The following is a 16,223-nucleotide window of genomic DNA, read 5'->3' as shown; positions in this document are numbered from 1 at the left end:
TTTGATTCAAAAATTGTAATTTTATTTGTGACATCCTTTAACATTTCTATGTCATCTCATATTTCCAGTAACTTCCTGTAGATGGTATTATTACAACCAGTCTACAAAACGGCACCTACAACTGAGATGCATTCCAAGCAAAGAGGAGTTACTGAATTTCTTACAGCAGAAAACCAGATCACCAAGAAACGTTTATAGGCATTTACAGAATGTCTAAGGAGATAAGGCTGCAGATAAAAGCATGCCAAGTCACTGAGCGAAGCATCTCTTGTTAACAGAACAAAGAGAAGAAAATCTGTCTGTTCTCCCGCACCCAGGGTAGCTGCACACAGCTGTGAAGCCCGTAATACTGCAATGTGCAAGGTGATCAATGAACAACAATCAAGCAACTCAATGCTGAAACACTGCCCACTGGGCTCTTTGAAGCCTAAATGAAAAGCATAGAGGGGAAAGAAGGAACATCTGTGCCAAACTGCTTGCTCATTATGAGGCTTAGGGTAACAATTTATCATGTTGACACAGATGATGAAACATGGATTCACCACTTTGAGCCTGAAGCAAAATGACAGTCCTTAAGAATGGCACCTTGCAACATCCACTTCAAAGAAGTAGTTTAAAAGCATACCCTCAGCTGGTAAAGTCATTGCTGCAGTTTCTGGGACTCTGAAGGGGTTATTCTGTTTTATGTCCTCCCTCGTGGTCAAATGATGAACTCCAGACTGTACTGTGAGATTCTCAGGAAGCTCTACTCCAGACTCTATTGTGAGAATCTTAGGAAACTGAAGAAACAATTACAGCACGTTCATGGCCACAAAAAAAAGTGAACACACTTCTCCGATGATAACGCAAGGCAACACACAAGTCTGTGCACCTGAGAAGAGATCCAAAATTTTGGAGGACTGTTCTTCCTCATCCATCCTACAGCCCAGATCTCGTCATGTTCTAACTTCCATCACTCTGGCCCACAGATGGACTCTGCGGGTAGCACTACAGCAATGATGGGGAACTTATTAATGCACCAAGAGCTTGCCTGAGAAGCAGACCTATAAAATGGTATCATGACAGCATACAGGCTCTCACATTAAGGGGGTATGCTGAAAAATAGGGTTTTATAGCCAAAGAATTGGGGAACAATGACGAGTATTTAAATCGGCCTGCTTTGAGGAAGAAAGTGTTGTATTACTTAGTGAATGACCCTTGTGCGATTACTCCAGTACTGTTTTATTCTTTATGGACATTATTACAGCATAAGTAAGAGATTTGTAAAGTTTTAGAGCCACATTTCAGTTTATAACACATATGACAGTTGTTGTATTTGAAAGACATATTTGTTCTAAATGCTTGATTTTGGAACTTTATTCAATGACATACACTTTTCTCTCTTAAGGAACAGATTGTGCTGCACAACTTTTGATGTACCTTGCACCAGCTAGTTGGTGTACATATAGAGGGGTCCAGAAAAATGTAGACACTCTTTAATAGTCCACATTAAGGGAAAAAAAGACATACTATTAAAAATATTGCATGGGGGGAGGGGAGGCTATTTTGTGTGTTCAAAGTACCCCCAACCAATGTTGATGATGCTGAACTGCTGACCAAACTACAGCTGCCAGTATGATAGCCGTACAGGACACCTTGACAGTTTCTTGTAGCTCATTCAGTATAGCTCCAAATACCTCTCAGGTATCAGATAAAATCTATGTCTGCAGCATATGAGGATACACCTCACAAGTTATGGTACTTTCAAAGAAGAATGGGCCACCAAACCGCATGTTGACAGACCACACCAACACAGATTAATGTGTTTCTCCACATGAACTTGAGGATTTTCAGGAGACCAGTACATGCAGTTGTTGCCAATCAATTTGAATTGCAGCTCGTCAGACCAAATAATCATCCCTGCAAACCATTCATCCTCATGAAGCTTGCCTTCAAACCACTTGCAGTACTCCATCTTTCGATCTGGGTCGTTCTCATTCACAGCATGCAGAGATCTTGGCATGTACACTTTCCACTATGCAACCTTCAGAATTCATCACATACTTGATCAGCTTAACCCAATTTCATATGCAACCTGCTTCACAGATTTTTGAGATGGCCTAGTAAAATGCAGCAACATTGCAGCACTGGAAGCTGGGCTTGATGTTTTTGGTCTGCCAGACTTTCCTTACGCACATCTTACACAGTAACATCAGCTTCAAATTTATCCCGAATATGATAAATTATTGTTCAGTAGCTGAGTTTTGTAAACATTATGTTGTTGTTGTTGTTGTACCTTCATCATGTTTTCATACGTCCAATACGACTTCAATACGGCCTTGCGTTGCTCAAATGACAATCTTACTTCATTCATTTCTGGACTGTCATCTGCTGCAAAAGGCGCCCCAAGATCTGTTGAGAAAACAATGGACAATCTTACCGGGATACACTTTTAAAGACCCTCTGTATTTGAGAAATGGGTATACTTAAAACTACATACATGGTATGGAAAAATCTAAATTAGCATTATATTAGCACTTTTCTTACTCATGCGAGTTTATTCTTCCTTGTATGTTGTATTCGCCTTTTGGCATCAAATGCTTGAATACAAGCACTTAGTAATATTTTGCTAGTTTGATATTCATGTTAACATTTGTCTAGCTGAAGACTTATTTCTGCACCTATGTGCTTACCGACACCATTTCACCACTGAAGAGGTTATTTATGCATATTTCTTGTTAGGCCTCACAGTCATAATTGATTCCTTGTGAGTTGTCACTGTTTATCTAACACTATAAATGTGAATGTGTAAGTCACTAGAAGAGAATACTCTGGCTATTATATCTGTAGTAGAAAACGTCTCTCCCTTTTGTCAGTTAAGTCATATAAAGAAAATTGACAATAACTGCTATGCTTAACACTTTCAGATCTCTGGCTACGACTGTGGACATTAATATCTAGTGTTTATTAGCTGCAACAGAAATATTTTTCCTCAATGGAAACCTCATCTACACATCTGTGAATGTTCAGTCTTTTCATCATGCCCAGGGTGGCAAATTCTTAGGTGCAGCAATTTTTTTATAAAAAAGGAAAGAAAAGAAAGAATACAGTGGAAATGGTTGTGGGAATTCATATCAGTAGAGGGAAATTGTGGGTAGACAAAAGGAGACGAGCATATCATGCAACTGGCAACACTATCTTTGCAATATTTTTGTTGGGCTAGGTGCTGATGCATCAGATGGTCAGCTCAAGACTATGTCTGCAAAAGCATAAATCAATAAAGTTCTTACGTGCATTTCTGAAGAGAAAATTAAGAAAGTTGTGATTAAATCAGAATCAATGGGGAGACTACAAAAACTTAGCTCTAAAGCTATTGCATTCATGGCTACAATGTGGGGTAGTATTTTGGAAGGTTTCAATGGAACAGAAAATGATCTGACTGAGAAACTGGACTTTGAGAATGGGATACATGTGTTTGTCAGTAGTTCAATAGCTTTCTTCTTGCCTTGCTATCAGGATTCTTTGCTGATATACTAATCAATTTTTGGTTTCTAGTGAGTTAGACTTTGTATGTATGTTTGTTTAGTTAATAGTAGTACATGTTTGGCATTTCCATCCCGAATGACACATGCTGCAACTAATCTTTCTAATCTGAACTCAATATTTTCCTTTTTGAAGATTTCTTCTTTCAATAATATGTATCTATCTTAACCTGTTCACAATCATGCTGCTCAATGTTTTTCAGAATTGCATAAGTTTGTTGCTTCCATGGTGAACAAGTTATTGGACCCACGAGTGTAACATTATCTAAATACTGCACTGGGCCTCTCTGCAGGGTGATATAGTAGTAGAGCGTCAAATACTGTGCTCATGTGAGTTGTACGAGTTTCTGCTTATCTTCATTTATTCACTACCAGCAGTCCGGCAACTACTCTGGCCTGTATACCATCTCATTGCCTTGCCAAGACACGCCCACTCCTCAGGAAAAGGACAGTTACATAAATGAATTGTTGTTCTTGTTGTTTCTTAATAGCCTTCTCAAATTTTATGTAGCACTCAAATGTAACACAATCAAATGGCTACTTTGTCATTTTATCCTTCCTCTATTTGTTACAAGCCCCCAATCACACCTAAATTACCATATCACGTGGATCTTCTGGAAGAGGGAGGAATATACAATGTATAACTATTAATAACAAAATTGGGGTCGACCGAAGCGTCCGATCCCACCCGTCGGCTTTGACCCGTGACATAAGGCTGTTGTCACTACGGCGCGGAATTTAGTTTGTGAGAGTGGTGTGTTTGTAGGTGTCGTTTTGATGCGATCGGTGGTGTTATCTGGTGGTGTGTTAGGTGATGTTTTTGGTTTAGTTTGCGAGTGTGGTGTCTTGTGTGAATTTTGGGACATTGCTTTTTTTATTTCTTTGTAGGTATGGATATGACTGACAGGGTCAACAGTTTTCTGTTGTCGGCTATGATGGGGGACAGTGCGTTGTCTCTAATAAAATTTCTTTAACTATTCAGATTTTTTGATCAAGTCGTGAAGTGTTCAGTATGTCATGAAGAAATGAGGCTTACTTAAAGTTCCAGTGTCTCGGACCAGGGACAGCTGTATGTGGAAATGTCGCAAGGATAACAGGTCAAGGGAAGTGTTCGATCCCAATGTGTGGCTGTTGGTATTGGTATCTGGAGATGTTTCTGAGCTATATAGGTCAAGGGAAGATGGGTAGATCACATAACAAATGAGGAGATATTGAACAGAATTAGGGAGAAGAGGAGTTTGTGGCACAACTAGACAAGAAGAAGGGACCGGTTGGTAGGACATGTTCTGAGGCATAAAGGGATCACAAATTTAGCATTGGAGGGCAGCGTGGAGGGTAAAAATCGTAGAGGGAGACCAAGAGATGAATACACTAAGCAGATTCAGAAGGATGTAGATTGCAGTAAGTACTGATAGATGAAGAAACTTGCACAGGATAGGGTAGCATAGAGAGCTGCGTCAAACCAGTCTCAGGACTGAAGACAACAACAACAACAACAACAACAACAACAAGTCAAGGGAAGTGTTAGGTCCTAATTTATGGGATCAGGAGCTGCTGTTGAGCTATATAGGTCAAGGGAAGTGTTAGATCCCAATTCATTGGATCGTGAGTTGTTGTTGAGCTATATAGGTCAAGGGAAGTGTTCGATCCCAATTTATGGTATCGGGTGTTGCTGTTGAGCTATATAGGTCAAGAGAAATGTTCGATTCCAGATGATACTGTGTTTAGTGGTATTTGGGGAGTTTTGTGATGTCGGTTTTTTTCGTCGTTTTGCGGGTTTTGTATGGGGGTGGGTGTCTAAATTTGTTTATATTTAGTTTGTCCCCGCCCAGAAACCGCCTATTTCCCACGCTTGCCCCGTTAGTGTCATTAGGGTTTTTGTGGAACGTGTGTGTCTTTGTTTTTCGATATATTTTCGTCCTCATGATGTCTTTGTTTTTCGATATATTTTCGTCCTCATGATATGTACGTAACGACTTTATATGCGCCATATTGGAATCGTGGTTTATGGTCGTTTCCGCCATATTTGTGACGTCATGGGTCAAAGAAGACGGGCGGGATCGGACGCTTCCGTATTTCCCAAAATTGTAGCAGTTTCAATGCCTTCCGTTTCTTCCACCCTGACCAGAGCGAGGATGTGGGATCCCATGTGCCATACTTCCAGTGCCACTAATGGTATGATGGTAACCAGCACATCAGCTCACAATCAAATTCTGAGGTTTACCTACAGCTGGCCTGGCAGCTGGTTGCTCTCCCTGTTCTTGGGCACAATCCATGACAGGCTGATCCTAAGCCCTGCAGCCAAGCTACTGAAGCCTATCACTATTTCTTCATCTATGAAGAGCCCATGTATCCCTCTGTGAATAAATTACTTGTGTTTTTAAGTACGAATTTTTATTAGTCCTACATGCTCCTCCTATTCTGAAACACACTACTTAGCTTGTCCAATCTGTACATTGGTCTGTTTGGCAGATATAACTACCAAAATGGTGGCTAAGGCCTTCAAAACACATTTAGTATTTTGTTTTGGTAACTAGGATCACTTCTCCTTAAGTAGATCGCTGTCAACAAAATACTTCAGCGTTCGGAGTACAAAGTTGGTGACAGAAATTTCATGAGAAGATCCCACCACAACAAGAAACGCCTTTGGTTTGATGATGCACACCCTGTATCATGTCCGTGACACTTTCTCCTCAATTTCTCAATAATACAAAACATTGTGCACTTTCAACTTTCTCAATGAACTCTATTAACCGTATCTGGCAAGGATTCCACACAGCACAGCAGTACTCAAAAAGACGAGGACAAGCGTAGTGTAGACAGTAGATCTGTTGTATCTTCTAAGTGTTCTACCAATAAAATACAGTCTTTCGTTTCCCAACAGAATTTTCTAAGTGTTCTTTCCAATTTAAGTAGTTCATAATTGTAATCTCTAGATATTTAGTTGAATTTACGGCCTTTAAATATGATTAACTTATAATTTAATTGAAGTTTAGTGGATTCCTTTGACCACTCATGTTAAATGACCACATCTGTAACTTCATGTCCTCTTATTTATGCAGGTTAGTAAACTGCTGCAAATTAAGGAGGAGCACATGACACAGCTTCACATGAAAGCTAATGACAGGTTGGAATGTGTGAAGAAAAAAAAACAAAAAAAAAAAAAAAAAGTGCTATCATAATATACTCATGGATGAATATTGAATATAATCTGGAGACAAATACTACAAAGTAACATTGCTGCCACTGTTAAACAAATACAATAAAGTCAGGAGGTGTGAAAATTCCTCAATTTGAAATTGGAGACTGAATGTTATTAAAATTTGTCCACTGAAATTGGTAGAACGAAGCAATGGGATAGGTCTTTCGTAATATCCCATTTAGCCTACCCAGTTAATACTGAACTGAAGCTGCTTAGGATAACTGTGCATTTTAACAGACTGTAGCAGTATTGAAGGAGCCATGAAGCCAGACCTTCTGGAGTCACCAAGACGCAGTGCAGAGTTAGTAGGTACCCGCCACAAGCACCCAAACCATGTCAGAAACTACCACTAATCCACATTTATCAATGTAACAGCTTGATGTCAGCTCCGCCTCATTATTTATGTTTAAAGATTAATAAATTGATACAGCTTGTACTCTAATGTTAAATTATAATTTCATGTCTAGTGCACGTTTCACAAGTTGTGTTCTGTCATTTGGTCACAGCTGGAGTGAGCTGGACACAGGAGCCTGCTGCCATTTGTATTAGGGCAACCTATGATACTCCACCAGCCTCTGCCATTTCCACACATCTACTGAGACAGCTGCTTAGCAGTGGCCACATGTGGATTAACAGATCTCTCCAATACTGACAAATACAGAAACGGAGCCAACTTTGTGCCATTATTTGTATCAACAGTAACAACATAAATGCCTATTACATTAATTTTACTACTGAGTTCGGCAAATTCATGTCCATAGGCAGATGATAAGAGTGATGCCTATCATGACTGTGTGCCAACTCTTAGAGAATTTCATTTAAGTGTTGGCCCATATTACCATAATGAAACATACTTGTGGTTTCCTGGATTTGCAAACTGTCGTCATCTGGTACTTAAGAAGTGTAATACATTAAATATTAATCAACTGAGAATAGTTAAACATGCCAATCACTGGACCTTCCTGCTGAAAAAGAGTTTATGGGCAATTCGGTGCATAGGGCACTGATACCTCATATGTTGCGGCCTGATGTTGGCAAACCTATGTCTGTATTCTATGACACACTTGAAAATGGGCACACTGTCCACACTTTTGTATCGCATCACTTGACTTTTTACTGGCCTTTTGAGTAAGGTGGTTGATAGAAAATATCAAGAAAGTTACAGGATAAATGAAAGTAAACTTGGAGATAATAATCAATACGCCCTGTCGCAGCTATTATGTGCCAAAAGTCAAGGAAAATGAAAAGCAGTTTAAAAAAGATTTCTTATTTTTAGATTTTACCTGAACGAAAAACAACCGTTGTAACACATCGGGCCGCTTCTGACAATACGTAGCGGCAATCAGTAGCCTGAACATTCGCGAGTCTGTGGAGCTGAACTTCCGGACACAACAGCACCGCCGAAGGCTCATTCAAGCCAGCTACAATAACAATTCAGCGTTTATGTAGTATACGAAAGAAACGTTACAAAGTACATCAGCGAAAAGCAACGGATAATTTACACTTTTCCAAACTTGCAGCAACTTTTTCTGGCAATCGCTGCAACCATGTTTCCGTTGTCATACTACAAGTTACCAGTGTTACGTGAAGTCATTACTGTACAGTGTACAGTGCAACATTATTTCGAGGGAAAGTTTTGACAGATGGGCACGTGACTCACGATAACCAATCACATTGGGCAAATCACAGACCACCAAAATATAAGGGCAGGACCATCAAAGCGTACAGGCAAGACCATAGACTACAGAGTACATAAATCTATGGAGTGAGTATTGTCTACCGCGCATATTCTCAACATCAAGCCGGGTTAATCACTTGACTTTGGGACGACTCTGCTAGTTTGCAATTTGCGGTAATAGCGAAACTTGAATATTATACGTATTCGCCTTGTTTTAGATACGTCTCTGCACGTTTCAGTAACAGCTATGGTGCAATGTTGTCCTCGATGCGCATGTAAACTTTATATGTAAAGAGAAGTCGTGAGATGAGGACCAGCTACTTTTCATAGGTATCTACAAGAAGTGTATAATTGTAAATGTCATATTGATATGAGGCACTTTATATATTGAGAAATATGGTGACAAGGTATTATAAAGTCGTGTACTGCAGAGATAATTTCTGCGTCTTTATGGCCATATGTTTACGAGACAAGTGCTAGATAAATTTGCAAGTGTGGTTGAGTAAGCTGCCAGTGAGTGCATAAATACTGGTGCTATGTTCATATACAGATATAATTTACACTTGACAGTATGATTAATTTCTTCAAATGTAAGCAGGTTCTCAAATCCTTGTGCATGCCTAAGTATTTCTGAATGAGACATTTTTCTGTTGAGTATCAGTGTAACGTAATTAATTAGAATAGATTCGACAGTATGAAACTGCAATACAAAATCTAAAAAAAGTATTGTTGATGTGACTTCTTTCATTTCTCCAAAATGTATTTTTTAAATTTTTATGTATTTTTTATCCTATTTTTTGCGCATAGTGTATTGTTTTATGTTCTTGATGAGATGTCAGGGAAATGTTATAGACCTTTAACTTGTCCTATAAAAAGCAGAATGGTAAATAAAGAAAAGCTGGAATTAATAATGGACAAGTAGGTGGCGCAAATAACTTGACGTATTTAGTGTAAGATTTTCATTAGTTCCAAATGCGTTCCTTTTTTTTTTTTTTTTTTTTGGTTACTCTTCGTCGCCGTCTACAGTGTCATTGTAACGTAAGTAATTAGAATAGAGATTCGACAATGTGAAAAACTACAATAGAAATATTTATTAAGGAAATTAAGTAAAGTGCTATCTGAGCTATGAAACTGCCACGTGGAGGCATAATACCATTGATTTTTACGTCTGTAAGCCAGGTTTAGTTTCCGGTATCGGATTGTTAAGATTTCTGTAAAAAGCCTACACAAAGTTTCACGGTACTTGTGAAGGTTATCTATTCGTAGCAGCGAAATAATAACACTCAGAATACGCTAAGCGTTATACGGGTTAAAATGCGTGATCCATTATACTGTTTGGACAAGACCCTTGATAACGACTGGGCAACAGAACGACAGCAGCGCCCCTGTTGGCACGGTAATGACTTCGAATTCGTTGAAATATGACGGGAAGATCTGTGTTTTTTACTTCGAAACACGCGATTTACCTGACAGTGTTTTTCATATGTACTTAATGGGTGCACCTCGTAGTCTAGCACTAAACTGCTTGCGTGGAAACAGTAAGGTTTTTGTGACTTTGCAAAGCAATATATTAGAGAACTCTCAACCAAAAACGAAGATCAACTTCTCACATCTGGGGTCACAGTCGTGTGTAATTTTGTAAATGACGTCATGGTCGCCTTTTGACGGTAATATTATTTTTTTGTAAACCCCAGTATTGCAGTTTCGATTGTGTAGCATTAAAGACTGCCTTACCTAGGCATGCTCCCTCCCTAACGCACAACTGATCATAAAAGCAGGCGCAAGTGACTCAGCCACCAGCAGTGTGCTGCAACCAAAGCTAGAGGGTGTTCAGCAACCAATCCACTTTTCCTTGCACCAGCTCACTTCGTCACATAGGTGTATGGCAGAGAAATACTAGTACTGTACAAAGGAATGCACCACTTCAGGCAAGATGTAAAAGGATGTTCTCTGATTATTTACACTGATCATAGTGTGCTCACTAACTCTATCCGATACCCATCCTTGGACCCTGGTTTAAGCACTGAGACTACACTCAGATTACCACTGATGCCTACCACCTGAACGGTGCAGAGAACATTGTGGCAGACTATTTCTTTCACATAAGTACCTTGTCAACTTACCTCATCTACAAACAGTTTGCTGAGACACAAAAACAATATCAATAACTACAAGACCTCATTCATCACCTGTCCATGAACTTCGACCTATCCCAGGTGTGACCTGCCTGGACCATTGTGCCATTTCACAAAATCAGATAAGCCGCCTTGTACCTCAAAAATTCTGCCCAGTCGTCTTTGAACACCTCCAGAATTTTCCACACCCTGGCTTTCATCCAACCACCCACTTGCTAACAGACCAGTTTGTAAGACATAACGCAAAGAAAGACTGTAAACTTTGGGCTTGTGTGTGTATCCTGTGTCAAAACAACAAAGTTTAATGTCATGCACAACCTACCCTAGGTATTTTCAGAATCCCAAAAGGGCACTTTCAACTTATGCATATCGACCTCCTTGGCCATCTACCTGTCTCCATTGGTTACCGTTACATTGTCTCAGCAATTGATCACAACATGCAATGGGTTGCAGCAACACCTCTAAAGGAGATAACAACTGACTCTACCACCAAAGCATTTACCGAAGCGTGATCTCACACTTTGGATGCCCCATGTCCATCACACTCGATCTGGGCCAGCATTTCGAATCTGCCCTGTTCCTGTAACTGTGCAATATGATAGTCAGTAAGCAAATCCGAACCACAGCATACCATTCACAAAGCAGCGATCTTGTTAAGCAGTGGCTCCACATTTTAAAGGCAGTTCTCATACAGTGTAGCATATGGACTGAGGCACTACTGTGAGTACTTCTAGGAGTCTGTACAGCACAAAAACATGACCTCAGAGCCTCACTGGCTGAAATCCTACATGGGCAAATGCTATCCCTGCCAGTGGGCTTTGTCCTCCAAAAACTGTCAATCACATCCCCAGATACCCCAGATCTACCCGACTTGGTCTCTCATATCAAGTGAAACATTGTCGTCCTTCACATATCTCTGCCCATTTGGCATCTAAGAATTTCTACAAAAAGAACATAAAGATTGTGACTTTGTAATGTCATGAGATTACACAGTGCAAGTTCCACTAACCTTCCCATACTCAGGCCCCAACAAAGTGCTTAAAAGAGATGATCATGTCTTCCCCATATTATTAAATGGGAAACCTGCGTCTGTGTCTGATAATCGAGTCTAACCTATGTGGACACTACCAGATACCTCACCTGAAGACAAAACTTGCCAAGTTCTCCCCTCTGCGACACTTGTCGACGCTCCTACTACTGGTGCCATACTGTTAGCCATCGAATGCGACTGATCGCCCACAACTTCCTGCCTAAAGAACTCAACATCAAGCTCACAGCAATGAAATCCTTATCGAAGATCAGCATGCACATCACCAGACTGCAGATGGATCTTCGCACGGCACTTCTGCAAAACTTAAATTACAACATGACACTGAAACTGGTCTTCTCACCATCCACTTTTCTGACGATAGTATGATCACATTCATCCTTGTGTCTGGTGGATCTCAAACCATCACCACTGCTGCTAGCCCTTGTGACATACCCACCACGTCTCCAACCTTGGACACCATCACACACTCACACAATGGCCACCTCAATTGCCAGCTCACCACCATGACGACCACCTGTATGCCATCTGGTGTAAATCGCCACCTGATGACTACTCTGCTGCAGGTGACAATGCATCCAGAAGACCTCTCCATCTCCACACAGTCTCACTGCCCCCTCACTCCACACCTCTCTCATAGTGCTTAATACTATGTGAGGGATGGTGGTCTCTGTGGGAACACTGCATCTACAAACATCACCATTGGTGGTCGACTGGGAGCTTGTACAAAACTCTTTGCCTGTTACTCTGCCTTGGGTTGTTATCAAGTTTGGTTGCTTCTGAAGTGTATCATGCTTTTGTTAATAAAAGTGTGTTATACTGCATTTGTATTGTGTGATTATTTGTCATCATCACTGACTACACCCCATAGAACTACATACTCTTGAGCACTTAAATCGAGCAGTTCACTTATGAATTTTTGTGCTGGAACAATGTTTAATTTCTAAAATTTTATGTGTTACTGATGAATGACACTGACGGTACTCCTGGGCCACTGCGGCCACATACAATTCCAATACCCATGATGTGATATGAGACACAGTGTTAGATGTTTAGTTAGATGCTTTAGATGTTAGTTGTCTTCTTTTCTTTTAGTATTTGGGAACAACCACACATGATATGAAACTAAACAAAATGGAATATTATACTTGATCTTGCCTGAAGGCAAATAACAATCGCAAAGCCTGTGCCCAAATTCGTCAACAACTAAGTTAACGCAATCCCTCTTTTCAGTTAATTTCTTTCTGTGAACACTTCGCGTGTCCTCCCTGGCAAACTGAATGCTTCCCTCTGAGTCACTAGCCACCCAGCTCCAGGCCTTCTTGCTATCTCCTGTTTCCTCTACCTACTCCGCCGAAAACTACTTAACCACAATTAGTCTGTATATGAAAAATAGCATTGGCATTGTTATCCCAACTGGCAGCATGTAGTAGCATGCATGAGTATTTTAGTCTAGCTTGTCATAGGATAACTGCAAAAGCTGGAAAATTTACTTTCTGCCTTCCAATGAGTGGTCTCCTTTAATCCAAAACTATTTATGTTCTACAAAAACTTTCCCACAACATTTAAATGTCAACCTTCTTAACCCTTTACACCAACAATCACTTCAAAATATGAATCAAAACGCGTTGCCAAATGACAATCATCATACTGACATCTAAACAGGAAACATTTCACATCCTGACTGTTTTAGCGCCGTATTTTCACCTGGTGACAGAAAGTTCACCAATTACTTTTTTTAGCATACTCCATGAACATCCATTAACGAACATTCCTATGATATTTCAGTATCCTGTGATGTATAAAAAGCACACTGCACCACTCAGAACACTGTTAGTTTACTTACAAGCACCTGGTATGATAGTACTTATGTCTAGCTGTTATTGACGCCCATGAAACATCGATTGGTGCAAACCAGTCCTCCAAATACTGTGTTCAATTAACGATTTAACAGTTAAAAATTTTAGGGAAAGCTTGCAAAAGTTAGACAGGGATGAGGCGAACAGGGAACATGATGCTAATTTAAGATTTAACCTATTTCATGATACCTTTGTGAGTATATTTGAAAACAGTTTCCCTAAGAAAACAGTGAGTAAGCCATGACTTACTAAAGGGATAAAAATATCTTTTAAACAGGAAAGGGAAATGTATCTTATAGCTGGAGCAGTATGATCCTGCAACAGTGAAACGTTATAAAAACTACTGTGCTATATTAAGAAAAGTTATTAAAAAGTCCAGAAGTATGTGCATTATGTCTGAGATTAGCACATCTGATAATGAAATTAAAACAATTTGGAATATTGTTAAAAGGGAAACAGGGCAACTGAGAGCAGACGATGACTGTATGTCTATCAAACACAATGAAAAGTTTGTTAACAAGAAGTTAGAAGTAGAAAACATTTTTAATAATTGTTATGAAGAAAATAGGATCCAGCTATTCATTAGAAAATGCAAGGCAGTATGTGGAAGAGGCAGTACCTATGCAATTTGACAAAACTGAAATTCAATCCACCTCTTCCACTGAAATTAGGAAAATAATAGATTCACGCAAAAGTAAAAGCTCACATGGAATTGATGGCATTTCCACCAGAGCGCTAAAAGCTTGTTCCCAACAAATAAGTAGGATTGTCAGCCACATATGTAGCAGCTCACTGAAACAGGAAATTTTTCCAGATAAACTGAAATACTCTATTGTTAAACCATTGCATAAAAAAGGGGATATGTCTGATGCTAGCAACTTTCACCCAGTCTCGCTTCTGACAACTTTATCCAAAATTCTTGAAAAAGTAATGTACTCAAGAGTAGCATCACATATTTGTAAAAATGAAGTACTAACAATATGTCAAATGGTTTTCAGAAAGGCTTTTCAACAAAAAATGCTATATATACGTTCACTGATCAAATATTAAATGCAGTGAATTACTGAACATCGCCCATTGTGATATTTTGTGAGATCTCAAAGTCTTTTGATTGTGTAAATCATGGAATTCTTCTAGAAAAGCTTAAGTATTGTGGTATGAGTGGGACAGTGCTCACATGATTTAATTCATACTTAACTGGAAAAATGTAGAATGTGGAAATTAACAGTACAGATAGTCTGCAAAAACCAGCAGGGTCCTCTAGATCGGGAGGTATCAATAATGGTGTCCCACAGGGTTCAGTCTTGGGTCCCTTATTGTTCTTAATATATATTAACGACTTACCACTCTATATTCACGAAGATGCAAAGCTAATTCTTTATACTGATGATAGAAGTATAGTAATCACACCCTAGAGGCAAGAATCAGCTGAGGAAATTGTAAATAATGTCTTTCAGAAAATTATTAAGTGGTTCTCTGCAAATGGACTCTCACTAAATTTCGCAGGGGACCTGGGTTCGATTCCTGGCACGGACTGGGTGTTGTGTGTCCTTCATCATCATTGACTCGCAAGTCGCCGATGTGGCGTCACCTAAAAAGGACTTCCAACACGGCGGCCAACATCCCCCACAAGGGGCCTCCTGGCCAACAATGCCATACAATTTTGAGAAAACACAGTTTATACAATTCTGTATAGTAAATGGCATAACACCATTGATAAATATAGACTATGAACAGAAGGCAGAATACTCAAAATTTCTGGGTGTTTGCATTGATGAGAAATTGAATTGGAAGAAACACATCAATGAACTGCTGAAACAGTTACGTTCAGCTACTTATGCTATTAGGGTTTTTGCAAAATTTGGTGTTAAACATATCAGTAAATTAGCCTACTATGCCTATTTTCATTCACTGCTTTCATATGGCATCATATTTTGGGAGAATTCGTCATTAGGAGAGCAAGTATTCATTGCACAAAGCTGCGCAATCTGAATAATAGCTGGAGCCCACTCAAGATCGCCTTGCAGACATTTATGTAAGGAACTCGGGATATTCACAGTACCTTCGCAATACATATATTCACTTACGAAATATCTCATTAATAACCCATCCCAATTAAAAAATAACTGCAGATTGCATAGCTACAAAACTAGAAGAAAGGATGATCTTCATTATTCTGGATTAAATCTCACTTTGTCACAGAAAGGGGTGAATTATTCTGCCAGAAAAATCTTTGATCATTTGCCAAATAGTATTAAAAGTCTGACAGATAGCCAACCAACATTTAAAAGCAAATTAAAAGAATTTCTGAATGGGAACTCCTTCTACTCAATAGATGAATTCTTAGATATGAAGTAGTAACTGTAAAAAAATAAAAAAATAAAAATTAATTAATTATTCTGTGTAACGAATACTTATGTTAAAGTGACATGTTCCACATAATTACAAAATGCCGTATTCATGATCTATGGAACAAGGATTAACATATGTATGTATGTATCACTATCAAGCAATTTGGTTGTAAATTTTGTAGGTGGCCTTTTTATATGATTGTGGTAGTTACCTGTCAATCTCGATCGTTAATGTTGTTTAGATAAGCTTTTATTGTTAGCTATAGCGTTTTTGTTCTATTTACTGGGTTTTGTACTTTTGATAGCTTTACTTGACAGATCACTATGATGTTATATAATCACAGTTTTATGTTAATTTAACATTATTAGTCTATGAATTCCTATGTATTCGTGATTTTATCTTTCCTGTAAACGAATATTTCCATACAA

At 39.1% G+C, this 16,223-nt stretch overlaps 1 protein-coding gene across 2 annotated transcripts in view; it reads right to left on the bottom strand.

Moving 5' to 3' along the window:
• The window catches only part of LOC126236439 (DNA repair protein XRCC3-like), an 88,592-nt gene extending 80,057 nt beyond the window's left edge, over positions 1–8,535 (bottom strand). The window contains exons 1-2 of one of the 2 annotated variants that reach the window (XM_049945752.1): positions 8,226–8,535; positions 8,007–8,144 (exon numbers count right to left, since the gene is read on the bottom strand). In XM_049945752.1, the coding sequence (XP_049801709.1) occupies positions 8,007–8,144; positions 8,226–8,286 (199 nt within the window). In that variant the 5' untranslated portion in view covers positions 8,287–8,535. The remainder of the gene's footprint in view (positions 1–8,006; positions 8,145–8,225) is intronic. The other variant, XM_049945751.1, reaches the window with a different exon arrangement.
• Between the last annotated feature and the right edge of the window lie 7,688 nt (positions 8,536–16,223).

The sequence above is a fragment of the Schistocerca nitens genome, chromosome 2 (genome assembly GCF_023898315.1).
Source record: "Schistocerca nitens isolate TAMUIC-IGC-003100 chromosome 2, iqSchNite1.1, whole genome shotgun sequence".
Lineage (NCBI taxonomy): Eukaryota > Metazoa > Arthropoda > Insecta > Orthoptera > Acrididae > Schistocerca > Schistocerca nitens.
Note: the sequence above shows the minus strand (reverse complement) of the source record. Positions and strands in the feature narration are given on the sequence as shown.